This window comes from Schistocerca nitens, chromosome 2, assembly GCF_023898315.1.
Source record: "Schistocerca nitens isolate TAMUIC-IGC-003100 chromosome 2, iqSchNite1.1, whole genome shotgun sequence".
Lineage (NCBI taxonomy): Eukaryota > Metazoa > Arthropoda > Insecta > Orthoptera > Acrididae > Schistocerca > Schistocerca nitens.
Window position 1 is genome coordinate 290874257 of NC_064615.1, and position 25519 is coordinate 290899775.

General features: G+C 36.0%; 1 protein-coding gene across 3 annotated transcripts in view; it reads left to right on the forward strand.

Moving 5' to 3' along the window:
* Window positions 1-22735, forward strand: part of LOC126236042 (RNA-binding protein FUS-like) — a 59020-nt gene extending 36285 nt beyond the window's left edge. For 2 of the 3 annotated variants that reach the window (XM_049945076.1, XM_049945078.1), the window contains 4 exons: window positions 4428-4499; window positions 11389-11681; window positions 20660-20758; window positions 21911-22735. In XM_049945076.1, the coding sequence (XP_049801033.1) occupies window positions 4428-4499; window positions 11389-11681; window positions 20660-20758; window positions 21911-21972 (526 nt within the window). In that variant the 3' untranslated portion in view covers window positions 21973-22735. The remainder of the gene's footprint in view (window positions 1-4427; window positions 4500-11388; window positions 11682-20659; window positions 20759-21910) is intronic. The other variant, XM_049945077.1, reaches the window with a different exon arrangement.
* The last annotated feature ends 2784 nt before the right edge of the window (window positions 22736-25519 follow it).

Sequence of the window (25519 nt, forward strand, 5' to 3'; positions counted from 1 at the left end):
GATTTACATGTTCAGTTCCATTTCTGTTGCTGAATGCAGCTGGTTTGTATATTTATTTCCATTTTACACTTTGTGTTATTTATAAATAGGTGTACAAAATGTAATTACTGGAAAACACATTACAACTTTGTGAAGTAGCAAAATAACTACACTGTTTCTGTATTTCAAATTAAGGTGTTCTGTTGACGAACTTTGCTAGATTTGCAGACTGTAATGAACAGTTTCCAGAAGCCAGACATCACATCTGTCACTATTTCTCAGTTTATGGAAACATTGAAAATTTAGTAAAATCACTATTGAAATTGCACTGTTTGAAAAATTTTTGAATGCAGTGGTTAAGAATTATTTTCTGAAAGCTCTTCTGTAGGTAGGTTTCCATTTGTTATGGATTTGTATTGGGTCATCTTGGGGAATTGTTCTTGCTGCAAGTCATCCAGCTTGAAACTGTGTACTTAACCCTCCAGTTGCGGATAACATGAATGTGTGTGTGTTCAGCTTTTTTCATATGATTCCTCAGGGCATGCTGTTAAGTTAGATAAAATACCTGGGCTGTTTGTACATTGCCTTGGAAGTCAATATTTTCTCTTTAAATTGTTGTGTTGTATATCTTGTCAGGTTTGACTTACACAGATATCTTTTTGCAACAGCAATTTTGTGAGCTTTGCGTCATTTATGAAAATTATAAATTACTTCTAAATTCAGTTTTCTGGTTTTGTTCTTATATTCCTTTAATACAATTGTTAAAAGTATTATAATTATTGAATAAAAGTTTATCAGTGATGTCATACAGAGAAATTGATAATCATCCACTGCTGGAGGGTTAATACTTCACGATGGGAGCAAAACTATGGGGGGGGGGGGGGGGGGGGAGGGAATGTGGAGTTTTCATCAGTTTGCAAAACTTGAGAGAGAATGTGGGGGTGGCAGCACACAGTGAACAGGCATTGAATGTCTCTCAGAATATTAAGTTGTAACTAGTATTGATTGCATTTGTATTTCATCCATTGCAATTTGGCTCCAACACATTGTTTGAATGAAATACTGTTTCTGTGAAATAGAATTTTTGCATTCAGAGTAATAGTTTCTGTTTAGCAATTACTAAGAAGACTCATCTTAATGTAAGTTGTGAAAATATATGTAAATATTCAGAATGAAGCAGTACAAACACCAGTTCAAGATTTTATAAATGTAGAGCTGAAAAGATTTAAATGGGTTTCACATCCAGATGTGGGGCTATAATAGTTTTGAGAGTCGTGGTATTCACATTTTACATCCCCAATTACTTGCTAATCTGCTGTAGAAATGTTCAAACTGGTCTTATAAACTGAGTAATAATAGGGAAGATGTTCAAAGTATTACTTCATTATACAGCTGTAAAAATAGATGTATCTAATGGTAGCAACAGAAATAATTTTTTCCTGCATTGAACCTAAGAACTATGTGCCTTAAGATCAAGGACTGTTTAGTTATATGGATGCAAAGTCAGAAAAGCAAGTCAATTTAGAATACATAAGATCTGCATAAAGTTACGCTTTACTAGTGACAGTACTTGTAGTTCACATATGCTTCTGAATATTTGGTTATGTACATGAACTAATATTGAAACAACTTCAGGGATGTGGTTGAAAAAATTAAGTTCGCAGACAGCAGAAGCAGCTGTAGTTGCAATTCTCTCTCTCTCTCTCTCTCTCTCTCTCTCTCTCTCTCTCCCTCTCTCCCCCCCCCTCCCTCCCTCTCTCCCCCCTCCCCCCCCCCTTATCTAGCACCTGACCTGCTGCCCTCTTTCCTCAACCACATTCCTTATTCTGACATAGCCATTGACGACTGTATCATTGGTGTCCAATGACATGAGGTATGACTATTGCAGACACTAGTGATTTACCTTCAGAGATTAAGAATGGAACATAAGGCCAACAGAATTTTTTATTTTTAGTGCTTTGCCACTGTTTTGACATGAAGAACACAGTGAGATTTAAAAATCAGTGGAGAAAATTGCATTTATCATACCTCTCCAATCTGTTTGAAGTCTGAAAATGAGGTCAGTAAATATAGAAAAGTGTGTAGATTACTGGTTGAAAGGAAAAAATAAATTACTTCTAAACTTAAGAAATGTATGGTATCAGGAAAATTTTAAAGTATGTTTGGAACACACACAAGTTTCAAGCAATGTCATAGATTTATAAGTTTTTGTAAATTTGAACTGTATCAAAAACAACATTGCTGGTTGTCATAGAAATAAGGTAGTAAACTGTGACTTATGGTTTTTCACGTCATGCCTACTTGTTATAAGTTTCAAAATTCTTTATAACATTTTTTATTGTAACAAGACAAGTATGGCTAACTTAAAAGCCTGGAATTTGCTTAAATTTGTGAGAGATCTGTGCACTTTACAGAATTGTATCAACAACGCTGTATAGGACTTGATAAAGAGAAGGAAAATCTGTAAATTTAGAGGAAAAAATAGTGGATTGAATCTCAGTTGTTGGAAAATGAGCGTGACAAATAGTTAAATGAGACTTACCCAACATTCTAGAAAGAGGAAAAACAATATATATATATATATGTATGAAAGTTTATTGTATAGCGAGGCAACTTTTTAAAGTACTTTAAAACACTGCTTTATACTTTTCGATGGATTACAAAAAAGATGTAAAACATGTAAACAGTGGGAAATAACTTTGAGTGGTAAAGGTTGTGTGTAGGATCCCCTCACGTTTTCATAGATTATGTATGTAATAAACATCAAAATAGTGCCAGAAAATTCTTTATTATCTGATAAAGATGTTTGCCTGCAGATGTAACTTGAACTTGTAACTGTGCAGGGAATAGAAATGTTTTATTTTATACACTATAATTCTTTTTGGAAAGCCTGCTACTGAGTTATTATTTAAATAATGGATTGCACCAGTTGTGTATTTAGATTCTTTTTTCACGCTCAACAAAGCACATTTCAAGAGTTTAGTCATATTGTCAGACACAAATATTTAAATAACCATTTTGTGCGATTTTTGCATTTGTGTTATTCCACTGTTTGTGTTTTTGAAATTATAAGGTAATGGACCTCCTCCATTGTGCAGAAAAACCGCACAAAATGTTGCAGTGTTTCATTGTTTAAACCAGAAACATTTGAGTAGTGCAAAGAGAGCAAAGGTGTCATCTAGCGCTAAAAGTGGCCAAACAACAAAACACCCGCAATGTGTGTTCTAGTCATGCAGAAGTGTTATGAGGATCGCAACTATCATGAAACTGTGCATGCACAGTAGAAATAATTTGAAGATGCTCGTGATCAGTCATGATACATTTATTCAAACAAATCTAGTTACTCCCATCAGCCACCACACTGAGTAGAGCTTGACAGTGGAAGGAGACTAAGCAAAAATTATTCAAATTTTAAAAGTTCAAATCTAACGAGTAGAGTGCCCTGTTGTCAAGAAATTTAACTGTTTAATGTTCATAAGCAACAACCATGTCAGTATCATTTTATGACAATTGAGGGATTTTGCTCCACGACCATTGTTTTATAAAGCTTTAAATCATGGGGAAAATTATATGTTGGTGCAAAAATTCGTGGCTATTAAAATTTGGAAAATTATATGTTGGTGCAAAAATTGGTGCCTATTAAAATTTTAAACATAGGAAATTTGATGGGAACGATGAAAACATTGTAAATGGTGGGAAAATGTTAATTCCAGGAATGTGGAAGTGGGATTATACTGTACTTCCGGTGAAATCAAAGCTGTTTCAAGGCAGTCTTCCACCAGATACTTTTTTCAATGTGAAGTTCATTCATTCTAGTTTAGAGCTAGTAACATACCAGGCAGTATCATGTCAGTCATGCATAAGTACTTTGTTGCAAGAGCAGGCACATAGGCAAGGGCAGGTGACTGAAGATCTTTCATCATCTGCTGTCTCAGGAACATGCATGCATGCATGCATGCATGCATGCATGCATGCATGCATGCATGCATGCATGCATGCATGCATGCTCTCTAGTGGAAAATGTTAAGTACTCATTTTAATGCAAATATTTTATGCTGTAAGGCAATTACTGCTATTTTTTGTTTATAAACTGGACAAGGCCTATACTTTTACTGAAACTAGTTTTGTAAAGATAAGGGCCTTGACGTAAATAGTAGAATTAAAGAAGTTACCAGCTATATATTTATTGGTTTTGATTACACAATTTCAATTAAGAAGTTCCATTGGTTCTGATTGTCATACAAGAGGCAGAAGCTAGCATGGAAGTATAAATTTATGGAAGTTACTTGGGCAGGATCTGGGCAACATTAATGTATTTTCAAGTAAATGCCCATGTGACATTGGTTTTGTAGTTACTGTACAGAAATGTATTTTGAGTGTCGTGAGTTTGCATGTACATCTTACTATTAAGTCAATAAATTATATTTTGTTTTGTTTCTCCTGTCAAGCTATGGCGGTTATGAATCTCAAGTGTTACCAACGTCCAATAACTATTCATCACCCAGTGCTTCATATTATGGGTGAGTTCTTGTTCTGAATTTAAAATTCTGAAATGCATTATTTGGTGCTGGTTGACGTCACAAAAATTTGGAAAATATATTGGGGGAACATTGTGGTGTCTTGCACTTTCTTTGATCTTTCATGGCTCTCTAAATTTGCTTGTTTGTTAATTTTTCAAAGGGTTGCTCATCATAGGACACACACACACACACACACACACACACACACACACACATTATTGGTAGCTGAGGTATATTTGTGTGCAGAATATTGCTGTATTGCGAGCAAGGTAGTCAAATTAGGTGAAACATTGTGGACTAAAAGAGAGAATTTTAAGGTAAATGTGGAGTCGGAGGCACTGTTGGTGTGTGGCATTCTTCTAGTTGGACTGTTGAATGCACAATATCCCTTGAAGTTTACTTACTTCAAAGTGGGTATCAGACCAAATTGTGCTGAGAGCTTTGTTAATAATGTAGATGTAGTTATACATAAAGTGACTCAGGGGAAGAAAATCTCAGAAAATACCTGCTTAAGGAATAGCTTTGAGTAAGAAAAACTTCGTATAATTTAATACTTGAAGCTTGTCTGTGTAATGTTTCAAAATGCACAATATGTCTTGAAATTTACCTGCTTCAAAGACCCAATTTGTGAAGTAATGTTTTGTCATAAAATTTGATGAAGGATTTCACTGTGGCTTGTTAGTACAAGCAAAGATTATCAGTGTAAAGTTACTATATGTATAGAATACAAGGACTTACTGTAACTATCCATTGCTGCTCTGTATTTTCATTTGATTTGTCACCTTACTGGATTTGGTTAGTTGGATGTGAAATATCGAGATTTGCACAACTTTTGCTGCGCTATCACAAGAAATAATAAAAGGAATAAGTTAAATACTATGTTTCTTCTCTAAGGAATTAAGAAAACTAAGTAGCAGTATTTCATTATCATGCTTATGCAAATTATGGGAAAGCATGCTCACACAAGCTTTTTGTATGTTGAGTGTAAATCTAGTTGGCTGATTATTGGGAAAAAGCTTTGTGTGCTTGTTTTATGTTTCAACCTTTAAAAAATGGCTAGTCTCAATATGCAAATTACCAACTGTAAGAATAATTGGATTCATTGATTTATTACTGAATTTTGCACATAGTTTCAGGATCAGCAACCTTTTTATTCATAAATTGAAAGAGTTGCGATTTTTAGAGGAATTCCGTACATTTAACTTTTCTAGAAATTGCATTCTAAGGAATAAATTGAATCAAACCCAAAACCTTATTCAGTATTTTGTGATTGGTCAGTTTGCATATTAAGTCACAGCCTCCCCATTGTATACATCACTAATTTTTGTAAATGGCATACATTGACAAATTTTAGAAACTTTAAAATGTATTGGAGCTTTTGTTTAAAAATTTCTTGTGTAGCTGTGCTGTTAAACATTATAAATTCTTCATTTTGTTCCATACCGCATGATTGTCATCGAAGTTTGTGCTCTAGTGTGCTGCTGTTAACAGTGGAGCCTTGTTATGTTGTGTCCAATACAGAGCACTTTATTTGAATTTCAAGGTGCTGTGCTGAAATAAGTTAATTGCAAGAACTGGTCAGTATTTCAAGATCTACGTTAAATTACTAAAAATAGTAATACTTTCTTCACATTCAACCATCGAAGGGGGGGGGGGAGGTACTTAAAACTTTCAACACAGTGTAGGAAAAGTTGAGGTACTGGGAAAGCAATATCCTTGGCCTCTTTGTTACAAGTCTAAGTACAGAATCTTTTAAAGCAGGGGTCTCCAAATTAGTAGACCACGAGGGCAACACATAAAGTTTAAATTCTCAATAGAGGCGAGATAACACATTTTGGAATTACTGAAGGTTGCAGTTCCACCAATCTGCTCTGACCCGCAAAATCGAGAGGGACACCCTATGTCTTACATATACTGTATGGTAACTATGACGACCCATTACACACACAAACTATTTTTTAACTCCAGCAGTGGAAGGAAATTAACAGCACAACTGTGCGAAGTAGGCATTTTGGACAGGAACAAATTAAATATACAACAAGGAAGACACCATTCCAAAACAAATATTAATCCAAAGATCAAGAAAGAGATGTTCTTCATTTTTAACGCAACCAAAAAATGCAAAAATAAAAACCATAGATATTGTAAATTTACTTGACCGATGTATTTCAAACTAAGCCCTCAATACCAAAATCCCCTCACAACTTGAAAGCCCAGTATCGCTAGTTTCACTTGACCATTGTAGCACAGATGAAGACCTCAATGTCATAAACCCAGACATAACTTCAAAACCACAACTTTCACTTGACCTATGTGACAGCTAAAATGAAACCAGCAGTACCAAAAACCCATCACACTCAAATTGTCACATCAGTATTTGAAACCTTGACGTAACCCTTTCTATATGAAATGAAGTCCACAGTACAGCAAGCCAAAATTCTCATAACCATCAAAAATGTAACGTAACCTAACCAGTTATGGTAAATATTGACTATAGCCTCCAACCAGCAAACACAATTGTCAAACATTAACAAGAAAAACTGAGAGAGTTATGAAAACTAAAATCCTTGCCAGTTTTTCTATACACAAACATACACACGTGCCACAGTAAAACAACAAAAAATAATTACAAATTGAAGCCACCTTCACATTATTCTAGGCTGACAACCCCCCCCCCCCCCACACACACACACACACACACGATTACCAAAAGCTGCAATTCCACCTGCCGGCTTTGGTGCGCCACATCAACATAGAACCATTATTAAAATGTTTACAATATGGCAATTTTGGCATCACTCATTACACCCAGGAACGAACTTTACATGCAAAATGTTCAAGCCATCAAATACTGCAACACACCATCTACAAGCACTACATGACTCAAAAATGCCACGCCACCATGACATCACACACTCCAACTTAGGCTATTGTTAGAGTAAAATATGTCGTAAATGTGTGTGTCACTCAGATTACTCCTGTATTTAGATTTTGTTAATTTCAGAAAAGAAAGTGTTTTAACATTTGTAGGTTGTGCCAAATACAGAAGACAAAGTTTGTACAAGGTCTTCGATGTTGGACTAGTTCTGTTCTGGGAGAAACTTGTAAGCTTGAATAAGGCTTCATTCTTTAAACCTGAAGTTCACTGTATTATGAGGTTGCAGATCAGTGCTGCCTGAACATCTTCTGTTGCACAAGAAAAGGGTTCTGGAAAATTGATACGTTGAGATGAGTGTTTAAATCAGATAACCTGAAAGAGAACTTTCTTTAGATCACCAAGAAATTCCATTGCAAATGAGTGGAAGACAACAATATTCATCCTTCAGTGGCTGGCAATTGGCAAAGTGAGAATTTTATATGCAGTGTCTTCAAAAAGTATCACTTTATCTGAAACTTCAACACAGTTGTGAAGGTCACAAATAACATTGTCTTCTCCCTGCAGTTTTTAATAAATTCGTCAAAAGTATGGCAACATCAGCGTAGGAAACTAGTTTCCAAAGCCATTCTTTGTCTGACAGGACTTGACAATGATTTTTTCCTGATTCAGAAATAATTAAGCTATGATTCATTGAAGGTTATTGAGTACCAAACTAGCTTAAATCCCTTTTCCTGTAAATGATTTGATAAATTAGAAGCAATATCTTTTAACTCAATGTGCCATTGAATTTGCTGTCGGTTTTGTCTGGAAACATGTCTTCAGCTGCATTACAATGTGCCTCTTTGTGTGATCAGTTAGTAAATGGTTTTCCTTGTTAGATTTCATGGTCAATTCATTAACTTGTACGGGCTTCACTTTTCTGAACATGTTTCCTAAAAATGTTTTGTTGAAAACAGTCCTCAATTTCAAGGTTTCGAATATGTTCACACATCATGTCCTTGAATTTACCAAACGGTGCACCATGCATTTTTCATAGTGTTGACAAATACAACATTCCTTAAGAACTGTAATGACGTCATTACAGATAAAATACATTGGTTTGTTAACTTTTTCTATGATGAAATATTTCATAGCCCACATTTTACTGAAGATACACCACTTACTATCCACTTACCTCCTTTTAGCTTCAGCAGCCATATTGCACACACTTTCCAAACAAAGAAAACTTGCAATAACACTTGACATAGCCAACCTAGCCAGGAACAGGAAGTTGATCACCTGCAGTCAGAGTGCTTCTGGTGGGTGGCATCTGTTGTTTATGAACAAGTGAAGGTGATGTTGACATGCTTAGTGCTGCCACACTGATAGCGGTCTCCCTTAGAGTTAAATGAGCAGGAAGAATTTTACTCTCCTCCAGAGAACATTTGCACAAGTGTGGGCTGTATTGTGGTGACTCCTTTTATAAAGGGCTAAAGATGAGTAACTGATTAATAAATGTATGTTGCACTGCTTGCTAACTTTTTGCTGTTTCTGGAATTGCTGTTGTCAGTATTTGAATTGCATGCAATACTGTGCACTGTGTTCCTTTAACCTGTCTGAACTGACAGATGAACAGTTGGTATCTTTTATAGTCAACTGCAGTCAGTGACAAAGTAATCATAATTTGCTTTTAGGGAATCACCAGAGCCTTGTTACGTAAAAACATGTAAAATTATGAAGGCAGTGAGTCTTCTGGCATGGGAATGAAGTGATATGTCAGATGGTGCCAGTAAGAAGTGCTTAATTCATAAAAATACCAGCCCAGTTCCAAAACTTTAATGTTAACAATATGTGTTCATTTTATGTTGAACAATGTATCAAAATGATTTTGCAAAATACTGCTTATCATTAGGTTATGTTTATGCAAGTTGCATTGTAGGAGCAAACTGTAAGAATTATTTGCTAAAATTTGGTTGCGGTATATTTCGGGAATTTCTCAATAAATAGCTGTGGGAGATTTTCAGTTTGATGTCTTATATTTGGAAGGATGCATTTTCAGTTGTGGAGGGCAGAGTAAACTTTACAGGTATATATAAATAACTAAATATTTTGTAACTTGATTTAGTGTTAAGCTTGTGATCATTGAGGTTCAGATATGCTAATTACTTTGTAATGTGCCAAGAAAGTTACGTTGTTTTGTGAACTTCCTTTACCACTTGAAATCCGATGTTCATAAATGTCCTGCCCAAACTAACATCTGCATTTGTTAATTCAGTAGCAGGCTGTGTAGATGTAAGTCTTCTATATTTTTATTAATACCACGTCAAGGCATTGAAAATGATAGCATGGTAGTTCAAATGGACTGTGCGGTTCTCGTTTAAGAAAAAACTTAACTAAAACTCTGTCAGGATACCTGTATGTATGACTGTGTTCTTAGGTAGCAATCTACCCACAACTGTCAAGGCAGAATTGTTCTTGTACAGCTAAAATGGTTATTCCATATAATGTTATTAAATGGTCACTCGAGCTGTATAAAAGCATGTTGATTCTGATTACCACTTTCAGCATGTTGGCAGTTACCAAGTGGTCAGCTATTTGATGTTTCTATATTGGGATTAAGTGTTGGCAGTAATGATAGCTGCACCAGACTAGCAATTTTGGCCACTGTGGTTTGATGCCTTGTTAGCCCCACTTACACATCAGATGTGGATGCCATACATCATAAATTAGGAGCATCTTGTACAAAATTAAGTGCTTTCATATTCATACACTAGTGACAATATGTAATTGACAATTTTCTTCTTTTATTCCTGTTACGCATAGAAGGATGGGGCAAATCAATAAAATTTATGTATTTGACCCTCGGAAGTTGATTACCACTTGGTGAAAAAAATCAGTAATGATAAATTTCCGTATGGTAGAACCTTCTTGTGTTGCTTGCTTAATATCTACTGTAGAGAAAAGACTGGTTTGTAAGTGGTTTAACAAGCAGTGTTGCTTGCATTCAGCAAAGATTTGTTCTCTGAAAATCCTTTTTTTATTTTATTTAGAATTTACAATTAATTCATTAGATTCTGTAATTTGTTTTCCTTCATAAAAAGGCTTGTAAATGCAAAATTACTGGAGGAAAAGACACTTCAGACTGTGAGAGGATTGGACACATTTTGATTAGAGATGTTAAGATGTGCTAGATATGTAATGGAGACGTGTGAGTGGCAAGTAATTATTTCCCAGCTCTGGTTTTCCTGATGTGGTATAACAGTTGTTAAAGTGCTTACCACCTGTTCATGGACATATTTCTGTTGGGATCCTACCCTCCGCACATTTGATTAACTGTGTCAAGCTTTTTCTGGTTCTCACATTTGGTGTTGACCCTTGGTCATGTATCTCATTTTCTGGCTGGTCTTTTCTGATCCATTCTCACAATGTGCCCATACCACTGTAGTTAGTTTCTCTTTATTACACTAGTAACATTCTTGTTCACTAGGGCAATGTTACTTCTGTATCTGTGTTTCCCTTGCAAAATACTCTTAAAGTATTTTTTGTAGTGAAATGGATACCTAGTGGTATCAACCCACTTTCAGAGAACAATTTAATGGAATCATACTAGTGATGTAGTATTTGGTATATTGTAATTGATTTTTTGTGTAATTCTACTTTGAGCCATGATAACCTAAGAGATTAGTCGGTACACACATGCTCAGTAATTGTTGGATTTGAACAATAAACAGATTTAAATAAAAATTGCACTGTGGATGAGTCCTTATGGGTGGCACTTACGATTTTATTGTGGTTGCTGTTGTTAGTCTCATCGAATACGTTTCTCAGGAGTTGGGTTAATCCTCATGTGTATTTGATTTCACAGCAGTGGTCAATCACAAAAACAGCTTTGATGCACAATGTAAATATTTACACCTTTCATATTCTGAAGTAAAAGATTATAAGGTTATTAAGAGGTTCTGTTTTGAATGTTATGATGCACTACAATAAATTTCTTATAAAATGGTTGTAATAATTATGACTGCTTTTTAGGGGAGATCCAAATGCTTATCAGCCCCAGTCATTCCCGCCTGAGCACGGTTCTGCTCATTATGATGCTCCAGTAAATGAACCACCTGCATATGGTGCACCACCATATGGACCAGGGTCGGGTTCAAATCAGTCATATGGGGGTGGCTATACAAGCTCAGGCTATGATGGCGGAGATTATGCATATAATGCTCCACCGCCAGATACACGAACAGGTTATGGTGCTCCTCCCCCAGCACCTTCTGGTGGCTATTCAGCTGCACCACCAGAGCCATATCCATCCTACAACAAACCAGGTAAGTGTTGCTGTATGTTGTAATCAGATTTTCAGTGGATTAAATGCTATAAGAATGGACCAGAAAATGTGGCATCTATTTTTGTTGAAATTTGAGTCTATTTTCTTTGTTTGTAAATTAGATGTGGAAGTTTAAAAGGTTGCCACACTGTTAGTGCTAATTGGGAACTTTGACTAGAGTTTTTGTTTTCATAAAAACTTTCTTTTCTTCCAAAATGGCCTTTTGCTTCCTTTGTTTGGCCGTATTTAAGCTTTCAAAAATGATCGTTCTCTTGAAAAGCGGGAGCATTTTCCCACCATTTAAGTGAATGTGTCTTCGATATAAGATGTTTTTGGACATTGTCTTTTCTTGCCCAATTTGAAGAGAAAAAAGTCTGCGTACCATTAATTTCGACTTATTGTGGGCATTCATAGCCCTATACCCATGCTTGACGTCGCTACAGATAAAACTGGCAAGGCACGTAGCGTAAAGTAGAACCCAATGTACGTCAGCTTGATTTTAACATTAGGGGAAACGTTTTTGGCGCTGTTGAAAAAATTAAGTTTCTTGTTCTCCAGTCACTTAATGTCGGTGCTATAGGATATAGTCTCAGATGGTGGCAAGTGTAAGCAGACTATAATTTTGACTGCCAAAGGGGAAGGAGTGGTGCAGGGAAACATATCCCGCCTCCATTTTGCTGTGCAGCAGTTTACAGCAGAACTGACACATTGTCACAGGGATCGCCGATCTTTCCTGGTGTTGTGAGGGTCGTAATAGTGTCCTTGATGGACCAGGATTAGTCACTGCTCTTATTTCAAAATAAGAAAACAATCAAAGCACAACACAAAGCATTGGGGATGGGCTACTGCGCAGTTACCTTTCGAAGTTAACAGAATATTGTTAACGACAGCTCAGGTCCAAGCTCTAGTTGTATTCTATGCAATTACAGTTCAAAACATTTGCCACGTTAAAACTGTCTGCATTATACCGTCTTTTGAGCTTTAAATAACAAAAATTTACACATTTCTTCCTTATAAAATGCTAGGTGCTGTAGCAGAGTACTAAGTAGCGTTGCGTGTTGTATATCGTAGAGAGACCATTCGACTGTCTGCAATTGGAATGGCGCCAGATCATTGGCATATTGATACATCATTGCATTAGTCCATTTCATTTTGCACATAGGTTCTTGCGCACATTATCTTTCCAAATTGGGCTTCGCCAGATGTTTAATGCCAGTAACTGCTTAAATTTTCAATATTCTGTGCAGAAAGTAAAGATTTTTCAAACTATCTCCAATAAATAGTTCATCTGGTTACAATTCGCTATGAAACAGTGTCTATTAAGTAATTTCACATTTTGAGGCATCTGTGTTGCATTATCGGAAAAATCTGTTAAACTGCCTAAGGAAAGGTCTCCTTTTGTGTTGCAAAGAATCATTAGTACTCATATGGATATAAAGATGGCACTTGTATTTTAATTAGGTTGTAAAGGCTTCATTTCAACTGGTTAATACAGTATTTAAAATGTCAGGGTTAGCAAAAATTCAAAGGACATTATAACTAAATTAGTGTGTGCACAGGCATTTAACTTTATAAAAGTAACGTTAGTTTTGAAATTTGTGAACTGAAATGTTTGACTTACTGTTGTGTAAAACCTATGAGGTATCTTCTGTTAAGCTACCAAATGAGGCGGTTAAGAAACTTGATATTATACGCGTTTGGGATGACATTGGTCTAAATCCGTATGCAGCCATCCAGGCAAGTTATCTGTAATTTCCCAAAATTACTTGAGGTGAATGCCTGTATGGTTCCTTTGAAAAGGACATTACTGATCTATTCACCAGTCTTAGCTTGTGTTCAATCTCTCTGACCTCACTGTTGACATTGTCAAACTTCTGCCTCCTGTTCAGTTGCTGGTTGCATTCTGCGCAGTTTTATTAAGATAGGCTGAATTTACCATACTTAAGTCCTTTAAATAATGAAAGGTTTTGTGCTGATACGGTTCCAGAGAAATAGTGTGCATTTCACTGACAGTAGTTTTATAAACAAAAAATGCTAATTTTCTCTATATGAAGATAGTAACTGTTCTCGAAAGAACAGATACCATTGCAGACCGCGCAGCTTCTGTAGAATAATTGATAATTAATTGAAACCCTCAGCTGCCGACAGGTGTTGTTGACATACCTTGATGGGGACAGCTGAATGTGTTTTCAACTGTCCCCGTCAAGGTATATCAACACCACCTGTCGACAGCTGAGGGTTTCAATAAATTATCAAATGATAATTTTCATTGACTGGTGTTTTCTCCCTAAAAAAGTTGTAGAAAATTGATTGTACTCTCTTTGTGCAAACATAGCAGAAATGCTGAGCAATTAATATGCTGCTGTGCTCTCTTGTATTGTGTGAGAGACTACACGGGGAGTGGAAGAGACCTAATGTATCTCCAGGCTATTAAAGTATTGTGCTCATAAGGAGGCAAGTGATAGGGAGATAAGATACACAGTAGTGACAAAGTACCATTTGATGCACCAGTGAGTGTGTCATAAATCTTGCTTGTGGGTGCATGTATAACATTTTATGATTGCTTCAACAAAATGGATCATAAGGTACCAAAATAGTTTTTCGTACATATCTGAAGATATGTGACTGGATTTCAGAATGAAATAATGACAATATTATGAAAAGGATAAATGGCTACTCTCCATAAAGTTTAGATGTTTAGTTGCAGACAGGCACAACAAAAGACAGCTAAACTTTTGGCCAAAAAGCCTTGTTCTGAAGCAGTGTGTGCGCGCGCCCACACACAAACACACTAGTGTTGGATAATAAAATCACAATTTGCAGATTAAATGGGTATTTAAGAAAGTGTTCAGTAAAAATCGTAGTAGTATATAATAAGATTTCTGCATAAACAGCAACCTTGGTCCACGTGTGGCAGTTCTCTCTTACTGTAGAGAAACTGTCGAATTCAACAAACATGAAAAAAGTGTCAGTCAGAATAAAGAAAATAAACCACATATAAGCTGCACTACAAATGAGACCAGTGGCAAGCTCAGATTTATTGGCATTGAGAAACTGTAGTATCCTCAAGCTTTTACATGAAGTGTTAGTGATACTTCATTCACTATCTGGTTTAGCATTTTTTCTCAATCTTTTTGATTTTTATTTATTCAGTCAAAGAACCATTTTTAGTACATTGTTTGTAGGCAATACAAGACAAGGGTAAATATAATTTGATAACTACAATCATTGCGACCAGTGGTTATTCAGGTTTAAAATATCTTTAAAATTAGAGACAACCCCTCAGCTATAGCAGACTGATATATGGCACATACACACACCAAACAGAAAAATGTTAAATAGTTTCCAAGGTCTCTGGCTCTACTTCTAGTAGAAAGTGTGTGTGTGTGTGTGTGTGTGTGTGTGTGTGTGTGTGTGTGTGTGTGTGCCACATTTGTCAGCGGTAGGTGAACTGTTGCATTCCCTTATTATTTTATTTATTGTTCCAGCCAGGAATTTGAGTTATTCACTAAAATCCAGTTTTTTAAATAAATTCACTAGAAACAAGTCTACTCTCAAAGTGACAGCAGGAGTGCAAAATACGTAACTTCAGGAGATATGATAGCTTTTGGAGCTAATGGCTTCTTCTTCTGGCAGAAGGATTGAAGGGGGCAAAGGAAAAGGAGTGGTGAAGTATAGGGAATGGGGAATTACAGAAAAGTTGCGTAGAACTCCAGGTCGGGGGATGGAAGTCTTTTTTTATCCTAGTATGTATCCCCTAACCCAGGGTTGTGGGTGGCTTTTCTGTTATTGTCCCACTATCTAAACTTTGCCACTCGTTTTTCCTTCCTTTCTGTTCCTTCCCCTTCAACCCTTCTGTCAAAAGAAGCAGCAATAGGCTGCAAAAGCTTGCATATTTCCTTAATTTTAGCATGTGTTTGCTCCTGCTACAATTTGCTGAGCATGTTACTATTCAGATTTAATTGGATGCTTTTACAAGGGTTTTGGTAACAGAATTAAAAACTAAACATTTTCTTTTTTAGTTTCAACAACAAAGAATTTCACTGCTTATAAAACTTTTAGGTTCCTTAACTGAAGAGAGCTTTTTAGGTTCCTTAACTGAAGAGAGCTTTTTAGGTTCCTTAACTGAAGAGAGATTCAATAGCCATTTCAATGCCTCATGTTCAGCCAGTGTCATTGCAAAAATTTCCTAACATCTTCAGGGAGTTGTGAACCAATCCATAATCCACTGGCAACAATCCAAATGGAAGTTTCATTCTGACTTACCAGGAGATGCACACACCTTCCTAGGCCAATTCAATAACATAAAATATTTATGAACAACAGTTTAAATTGCACTGTTAACTTCTCAACTGAAACACAGTTCATCAACCACAAGTTTGCAAACAGCAGTGCTATTGCCATCCGTGACTTAATGATGAATGAGTTGTGAGCTTTGTTTCCATCAGTGCCATGGCCACTGCAAAGAAGTTCTACATGTCTGATCTCTTGTTTCTTTGCTGATAACTGACTTGGCTAGGTGATTAAAATCATGTGTGACTGAGCTCATTTCTTCACAAGAATAAGGTATTTTGCAACACTAATATTTCCTTAACTTCCCACCACCACCCTTTACCATGTCGACACCCAGCTATTACACAATTCATTCTGGAATACAAACCCTTTAAAGTGGCCTTGAAGTGGCTGTCAATATTACTGTTATGTTATTTATTACCAGGTGCCTTCATTCCACATTTGTAATAGTTTGAAGCCCATTTGTGTTTTTTTTGTTTGTCCAGTGTGAATCTTAACATAACCAACAATAAGAGTAGTGTATATAGCATTGCATTAGCCATTAACAGGATTGCCACAAGTTTGGGAAATCGGGGAGTATCATGTCACGTCAGGGAAATATCAAGCAAACTTAAGAGATAAGAGGAAAAAAGAAAAGGAAAAGAACACTCTTTTTCTTTTTGTTTCAGTAGATGAAATTGTTTCTTTACTGAGGTGTCACGCATCACCACTGGCTGGACGCAGCTGAGTGTGTGTGCCACTTCCCTACTCCCTACTCTCCTTCCTACCACTCCCCTCAGCTTGCAGTATGTGCTGCCGCCACTTTTTTGCCACTAGCTTAGCAGCTGCCGACAAGAGGCATAGAGTCCTGAGGAGTGGTTTGTTTGAATTTGTCAGACTGTAGACACAGTGGACAGAGACACAGCGGTCATGTGTGCGTGAGTTGTCTGAGTGATTGTGTGAATATGTGTGCGCTCTCGTCTTTGGCCGAAGCTATCGCTGAAAATTTAGTTGTGCGAGTGTAATTGTCTTTTCTACTTTTCAGTCTGCAGCACAGCAGTGATCTATACTTTCAGTTGCTACCTGTCCTCACTATTATTGATTCTCGAGAGTATTTGAACAAGTTATCTGTTGCATGGATTGATTACTGTGGTCTCGTTTCATCAACAAGCTGTCTATGGCTCGTGAGTAGCTAGCCACGAGCGGATTTCCACGACGGCCCAAAACCACTGGCTGTATGTGCAGGTGTCTGTAATGGCTTGGGCCTGCCGATCCAAAGCCATTCAGTTCCCACTAATGTGCAGACCCTGCCCATCAGATATAGTCTCAGCGATATGCTAGCAGGCCAGGTCTGTGTGTGGGTGTCTCTCTCTCTCTCTCTCTCTCTCTCTCTCTCTGTGTGTGTGTGTGTGTGTGTGTGTGTGTGTGTGCGTCGTAATGCAGCGGATTTTCATGGTTTATCCATGGACACAGGACTGTGGTGCTCCTCAGCAGGCCAGAGGCCATTGGCGATGGATTTCAGAAATTTACTGCCTCACTGCTAGCATGGTGTACAGTGTGGCATTTTATAGACATTTTGTTTGTTTTAGTACATTTTGGCGAAAATTGTGGCAGTCACTGATGGTTTGTATGCTACATATGTATATTCCCCGGAAGAAAAATAACAAAATACCTGTAAAATAATAGATATAACACAAGGGTAGTAACCAACCGTAACAAACATATTAGAGCCAACATTTTGTTGGCAGTCACCTACAGTTTTGGTTTATGCAATTCCTCCCCACCTTATACACTTTCTTCAGGTGGCCTACCTTTTTCTGAGGTTGTTTATGAAATTAGTGAAGGTATTTTAAATCTGACTTGCAACTCCAACGAAATGCATAATTTTATCACCAAATGTATTTTGTTTTATTGAAATAAAATATCAGTGGTCTCAATGAAAAACATACTGTTTGGCCTGCTTTCTCCATCTAAAAACAGTTCATTACATATTATGTTGATGTTAGTACTTAAGATTTTTGCTCCCTTCCGGAAAGGCCATCTGTTCGCAAGTTTTTAGGCATTTCTTCATTTGCGCTATTGTTTCTTGTACCGTAGCGAATGCAGACTGTCGACTTACCATCGAGATCTCAAAATTTGTCAGGGAAAGATGCTAGAATTTGTCTGGAAATCTGGGAAATATCAGGGAATTTCACTTCGGGATATCTGTGGCAACCCTGCATTAAGTATGGGTATTGATGATTCAAAACACTGATGGGTTCTGGATCATTTGCGGACAGTGTATCTAGGACTCGTCAGAGAAAGAGTTACTACATGTAGTGAGATGTCACCAACACTTTCAGTACTAGAACAGAGATTGGCAGAGCTTGGTAGCCTTCACCATTTGTCTCACTAGGCATTTGGTGCATTGGGGAGAGCTTGCTTTCTGCTACCAAATAAACTTCAGCAAGTTGGTTGCAGAAAGCTACTTCTGCAAGTTTTATATGGGAACACCCTCAGCAAGTAACTAATGCAAGTTTGGTGTACTTGCAGAAGCAGTTTCAAGTTTGTGGATGTGGGAACAGCCCTCATCCCCACCTAAGAGATTTGCTTGTTGACTTTTCGTCAGTGCACTGATGACCGTGATGTTGAGCGCTGTCCCTCCACCCAAATCATCATCATAAAGTTTGTTTCTTGCATATTGCTGCAAGTACTTCGTGTTCAGTTCTTGTACAATAATGTGTGTCGGAAAGAAGAGTGGCACAGGCAAATGAACTGCCAGTGGAACCTCATTTTTATGTTTCCGCGTTTTAAGTTTTCCACATGTTTATGTTCATTTTTTTGTTCCAAACAAAAGTCTTATTCTCTCAGTACAGTGCTTTCCCGTCATTAATGATTCTGTTTTAAAACATTTCTTGCATTTTAAGTTTTCTGTCACATTATCATTCTCTTTGACATTGATTTTCATATAGATTTCTGCAAAAAGTGCATCAAGTTCCTGCTCAGCCAGACTTCGAACAAAGGAGAAAACACAATATGCAAATTTGTTGATTGTGTAACATAGTGGTAAAGCAATAAAAAAGATTTACATTATTGATGTGTTGTCACAGCCAAATTGATTATAGGTTTGCAGTATTTGGAAGGGTGAGAAAGTATCCGAAGTCACTGCTTTAATGATGATCACGATCTGACGGTAGTGGCTCTAGCAGCAACCTTCCTTCTGCTCATTGTGTTCTATTACAACAGCTATAATATAATTTGTCATTTATACAAAGAAATGCTTCTTTTGAAGGCACCCATCTGTATAATGGGCTTTCGCAAATCATTACTTCAGCATGAAATGTGCTAATCTGTACTAGATTTGGTTGTAGGTTGATATGACCTGACGTCAAAAATAAAAATTCCTCCTCAAGATGCTCCATAACATGACAATTTCCACCCTCTTTCTCGCCCACTACATCCCTGACCATGGGGGCAACAAGCTGTAGATTTCGAGCCTGTTGTCCTGTGTTTATGAAGGCTGCCAATTCAGTGTTTTAACTAGTATTATGTTGAAAGTTTGATTTACTATAGTTTCATAATGATTATCAATGATAAGTTTCACTTTAGAACACTAATATCTTTTTGATGTGGTTTCACGAAAGACGTTTGCTTACTTGTTTTATTTACTCTATTGGACATGATCAGAACTAAGGCATTTATTTGTTTGTCAGCATAGCATAGTGCACACGCACACAAAAGTCGTTTGTGAAACCACATGAAACAAAATTTTGTTATAATGTGAGACAGTGATAACCATTAACAAGAATTACTGTAAATAAAACTTGTAACACAACACTGATTAAAACATTGAAGTTGGCAGTCTTCGTAAACGGAGAACAGTATGCACGAAAGCTACTGCTTGTTTTCCCCATGCTTTCCTTTATTTTACGTTTTCTGCATTTTACACTTTCTGCTCAGTCCATTGAAAAAGTTAAAAGTGGGTTATACTGTAAACGCATTGTTTGTGGAATGTGTGTGAGAAATACGGAGCCATTAAAAGGTGATCTCTTGGTTCTCACATTTTCACCTAAACATTTTTCTTAAAACTGATTTTTATCACAATTTTTCTTCAATAATAATTCAACAACGATGGCAGCTATCCTGCTTTTTTTAGCGTGACTCTATAGACGTCCACAAATTTGCGTGATAATTGTGATTTAACTGCTGATGACAGCACTTTGTGCTCTAAGTCAAGAGCTGTATATTCAGAAGACAGTGTGTTTTAAGATTACAGCTTCATTTTCCTAAGAAGAGAGTGTAATGAAAATGTCGATAACCTTAACTCTTACAAGTAGTAGTTGATATTTCTTAAAGTTTGGCTAGAAAATATGCAGATACCTTTTGTATAGTCCAAGAAGATAAAATTAAATAGATCCTACATATTCTTAAATGGGGTCATCATCACAGTCCATTGTGGGAATATGTTAATGATACTATTAATGTCCCCTTTGTCATTCACTTGTGTAATTGTGTAGATGCAATGTGACTTGGACCAGATGTCATTGACACAAGCATTTACTGCTAAAAATGGGGTGAGTTTTTTGTACTGTATAAGGAAAGTGAAACAGCAGTGTTGCTACCATGTCCTTGTTTGTGTACTAGAACCAGAGTGAGAGACTGCTTAACAGATAGACAAGTTGCAGGTTTATGCATAAGTCATATGGTGTTTCTGTAAAATTGTTCCAGCACCAGCTCATGATGCATATGGTGGTGGTTACAGCAGTGGTGCTGGATACAACACTGCATCTGGTTATGATGATAGAGGATATTCAACAGGTGCTTATGGTATGTATACATTAATTATAACATCATGAAACCATTAATAATTGCAAGGATATAGTTCAAAGGAAGGTCACTGAAATTGTTGATGATACATTGCTAAAGTCAATTGGCAAGTTTGAGATTTTAGTTTGGTGGAAACTTAATCCTGCAAAAGATTTGCACAAAATTCAAACAATAGACTTCCTTTGAGCTTTATTAATGTTAATTGAATAGCTTAACTTTGGGCTTCGGTTGTCATATAACACTTTTCTTGGACGATTTGCCTTCAGCAAAAATAATGCAGCCATTACTGAAGCCATAATGTTCTTTAGTTTGTGTTTGTTGATGCATCAATTTGGAGAACTAATGTCGGGGAAGTTTGTGAAATAAGACAAATATGACAAATGGTGCTGATGTTACCTTCTTATAAAAACATTTTGCAAAGCTGTTGTTGAAGGTGAATGGTGTATTTTTACCATTTTGATTAAATTACACTTGAAATTTTTTAGCTGTGATGATGCAAAATGCAAGTTGACATATCATTTTAGCACTCAGAAACGAAGTTACTTTGTAGGAGATATGTACCTTAGGCATTTTGTATCAGTGGGGATACAATAAAATCAATGTACAACAAAAATACCAAGAAATTGTGTAAGCTTCATGAGGCAAGAATATGAAAGCAGTTGATGTATAACATAATTACTGGTCAGTTGTAGTGAGCTGAGAACTTAGTGCTCAGTCTTCTTAGGAAAAGTACAAAAGGAAGCATTTAAGTAGATGTAACAAACCCTAAGCTGACAAGGCTATTTTGATGAAAAAGTGCTAACCATGTGATAAAGGTGTAAAAAGTACAAAACGTGGAAAAGTCATAAACATACTTTGCTGAACAATGTAGTCTCGAATTACCTGTAGTGATGGTTATAAGTGTTTTGAAGACACAGTGAAGATGGTACAGTAGGAAAATGTCAGAATAATGGAGAACTTCAAAAATGCTTGTTATATTTAATCATCCATGTCATTCTTAACAAACATAAATGCACTCACTGCCTCTGGTGATATATTTCCAACCTTTACTTGATTTCAAAAATTTCTTCTTTTTGCTGTTTTAGTATTAAGAGACAAATTAGAAAGGAAACAATTTTAAAAGATTGTATGTTGGTATTGAATTTATTGCAGGTGGCAGTTCTGCTGGCTATGGCCAATCACGTGATTATGGCGGTCAGTCACGCCGCTACTAAGAACAAACAAAATGACTCAGTGTACTGTTATGGCCCTTAACCTGATAATGGTGTGATTAGTGAGGCCATTGAGTATCTGATTTCTTGCAACTTTGTGGTGTCCCTAACAAAAGTGATGTTTAAAGTAGCACCTTACAGTTTTAAGACTTTCTTGCTATTTTAATGAAAGGAAGATCTGAACTGATTACCCCATAGGTTCTACAGTTTCTTTAATTAATGTAGAGTTGTGGTTTTTAGTACAGCATACTTCAAGAAATGTGTAGATTGTGGGTATTTCTTCTTACTGCAAGGTGTCTTTTAGATTATACATGTATAAGAGTAACTGTGGCATGACAGATGCCAGTAGTAATTTATTTCGAAGATTTTTACTTAGTTCTTGGCACACAAAATTTATACACACTTTTTTCTTTCACTTGACTGTTGGCCTGCATTTGTATCATAAGTAAATTATCAGAATGACAGTTAACAGTTCTGTTATATAGTGGAGTAATGTCAGATGGTATTTGGAATTTGTTGAATTCCATGTTTCATAGCCGCCTTTAAACATTGTAATGAACATGACAACATTCCAGCAGTTTTTGTATTTATTTTTGAAGAACAGCTTGTCAGCAGTTACAGATAAAAGGACAACGAAAAGGATTATTTGAGACAGTGGTTTTATTACTTGACAGTTAATAGATCTGTTGATTTGTTTGTATCTAAAAATGTTCATGTTCAGTAATTAAATCAATAAAACAAAAATGACATACTAATAACAAAATGATTTAGAAGTTGTTTTATTTGATATACTGATCATAACCCCATATTATTACATTATCTCAACACTTCATGGTGCAGTGCATGAGAACTCAAATTGGGATGCAATGTCTTACTGGTGTTTCAAGAGACATGCCTAAATCATCTTTTAAAATTTATGTACCCAGGCCTATCAATAAAGAGTATTTTTGTGTACATTACTTTCAGTGAGATCAGTATTAAAGTTGGTGTTTTGCAAGAGTAGTTGAAAAGACGGTTGTGATCTGAAATCAAATTATGATGATTGAATAATGCACAATAGTTAGTTTTAAAATTGTCTTCTTGGTGAGCAGTAAATATATATTGAAAGAAGAGGCAGCAATTGAGAGATTAATTCGTATATGTACAGACTGGGTGTATTGTTGGAGGGAAGGTTACTCACAGTGAATTGAAAAAGATGAAAATTGAGATTGCAACTTAATGCAATGTCTCCTATTACTACGTTAGAAGAAAAATGTATCAGAGTTGAAATATTTCTTCCCATGGGAATGTTTTCACTGATGCTATCATGGTCTAATTGGTCAGGTGAGTGATCACTGTCTCCATAATGTTTGACTGAGAAATATGCGTTAAAATGGGTACATTGAATTGAGCCTGTGAGTATAAAGTCTTTAGTACATTAAACATTTTGTAATAAATTTTGATAGCTTATTAAATAATGAAATTAAAATTTATCCTAATCAGTGACAATAATATATAGACAAGACTATTTATTGCAGTAAGATTAAATGGGTATTATTCAGGTTACAATAATTCAGCAGTGGTTACAATCTACCCATCCATAAAATTACATAGTTCGTTGTAACAGGATGATTAGGAGATGCAGTTATTTTGCTAGACACTTACAAATCTTTCTAATACATCACTTCAAGTTTAGCAAAGTGGGCTGAATTAGTGGTACGTACACTTAACAGCATCAAAATAATACAATAATTTGTCTAGTGCATAAAGGAGATTGAACACACACATACACAGTAACTCTTCAGTGCTTATAGGGCTGCCCTTAATAATCGTAATGCTGTTATGTGGTAGTTTAGACAAACCAAATTCATTCTGTAATTATAGGTGCTGGTGAAATGTGTACAAAGCTGAAATAATACAATCAAATTAGTCACAATTTGTACACATTTTGACTATCATCCGGTGGGGAGTTATTCAGGGAAGTTAAAGTAAAATTTAGACTGTAAATTGAATTTTTTAAATGCTGAATGCCTAATGTCTGTAAAAAGATGTCATTGATGTTTTGCTAGAGTTTTAGTTGAAAACTTCGTTCTGTTATAGGAAGGTTTAAAATATCTGATGCTTAGAATCCAGGTGCACTTGATATACACTGACCAGTAAAAAGAATCTATAAATTTCATTGAACATTTTACATGTCAGACTTTGCTTTCTTAATGGCAATTATTCTGAAGTTTGTTCAGAACTTATACGTAATGTGTAAACGAGAGTTGTCAGATTATCCCAGACTATAATGGGTAACATAAACTGAATTTATGTAAGTAATTTGTACAAGACATTGTAGCATCTTCAAGGGCACATGTACATTTTACGAAATATATTTCATCTTTAGTGTGTTACACAGGGATGAAAACAAATTAACAAAAAAGTAGAACACCAGGAGATAGTGCACACAAGATACATAAATTCAGGTGAGTGGCAGGTGCATAATATATATAATGGTTTTAAAGTATATTATCAGAACTTGTTTTTCATTGCCACTCTTTTAGAAATATATATAAGGCATTTATTTTGCACTGAATGCACTTAGTGTTTAAACAATTAAAGGGTTTACTGCAGGGATATACCTGATCACTGTAAAGTAGAATGGAAAGAAATTGTTTGTGGCGCAATCCGTTTTACTAATAAGAATGACAGTCTTGGCCTCATGAAGCAATAAGTTGTAATTAGACAAAGGAAACTATAAAAAGTTTCCATGTTATCAATTTATAGCAACATTCAACTATTATTCTCGTTAAGAGGAAGAGGTAGTAAAGTTGAACAATTTTGGGTTTAAATTTCGCCTATGAGCTTGTTTTTTATGGAAGGGCATGATTACATGTTTGATATTGTATGTAATGAACACCATAATCTGTTAAGTTTCTGTCAAGGACTGAAGCCAGCTTTTGTTAAATGGGTATTGCAGCATGCGTGGAACCATTTAACCCATCTTGCTGTTACCATTGGTAAGATGGAGTGGATTACTAGTGAGTTACTACGATGCATCTATGAAATTGATTTGGTTCTCAAGTAGTGAAGCTTGATGAATAAAGATTTGATTGATGCTATATCCAGAATTCATTGAAAGCAGTCAAGTGACAGTCTTGATTCTGTTCGTCACTGTTATTGCAAAGTAATGAATAGTTGAGTGATGCAGCCAGGTTTCCTTAGTTCAGAATATTCTGTTGGTTTCATATTTTAAGTCCTATTCATTCATAAAATGGTTATTATAAATGAGCCTGTAATTATGTTACAGAATTCATTGGTCTTTTACTATGTCCATCAAGACAGCTGGAAGGCTGGCAAGAAATAGCTTGAACAAAACTCCATGCATGATAAAAAGACATTGCACTCTTCATCTGAATTAGAAATTTCAGGAACCCAATTAATACTTCAAAATATTTAGTGACGTTGAAGCTATTACCCATGTTATTTTACATAAAGGCATTAATGGTTACTGATACCATAGCTGTTTGCGCCTTCTTACTAATTTTTGTTACTTTCTATGACAGGTGTTTGGAGACCTCTGGGATAA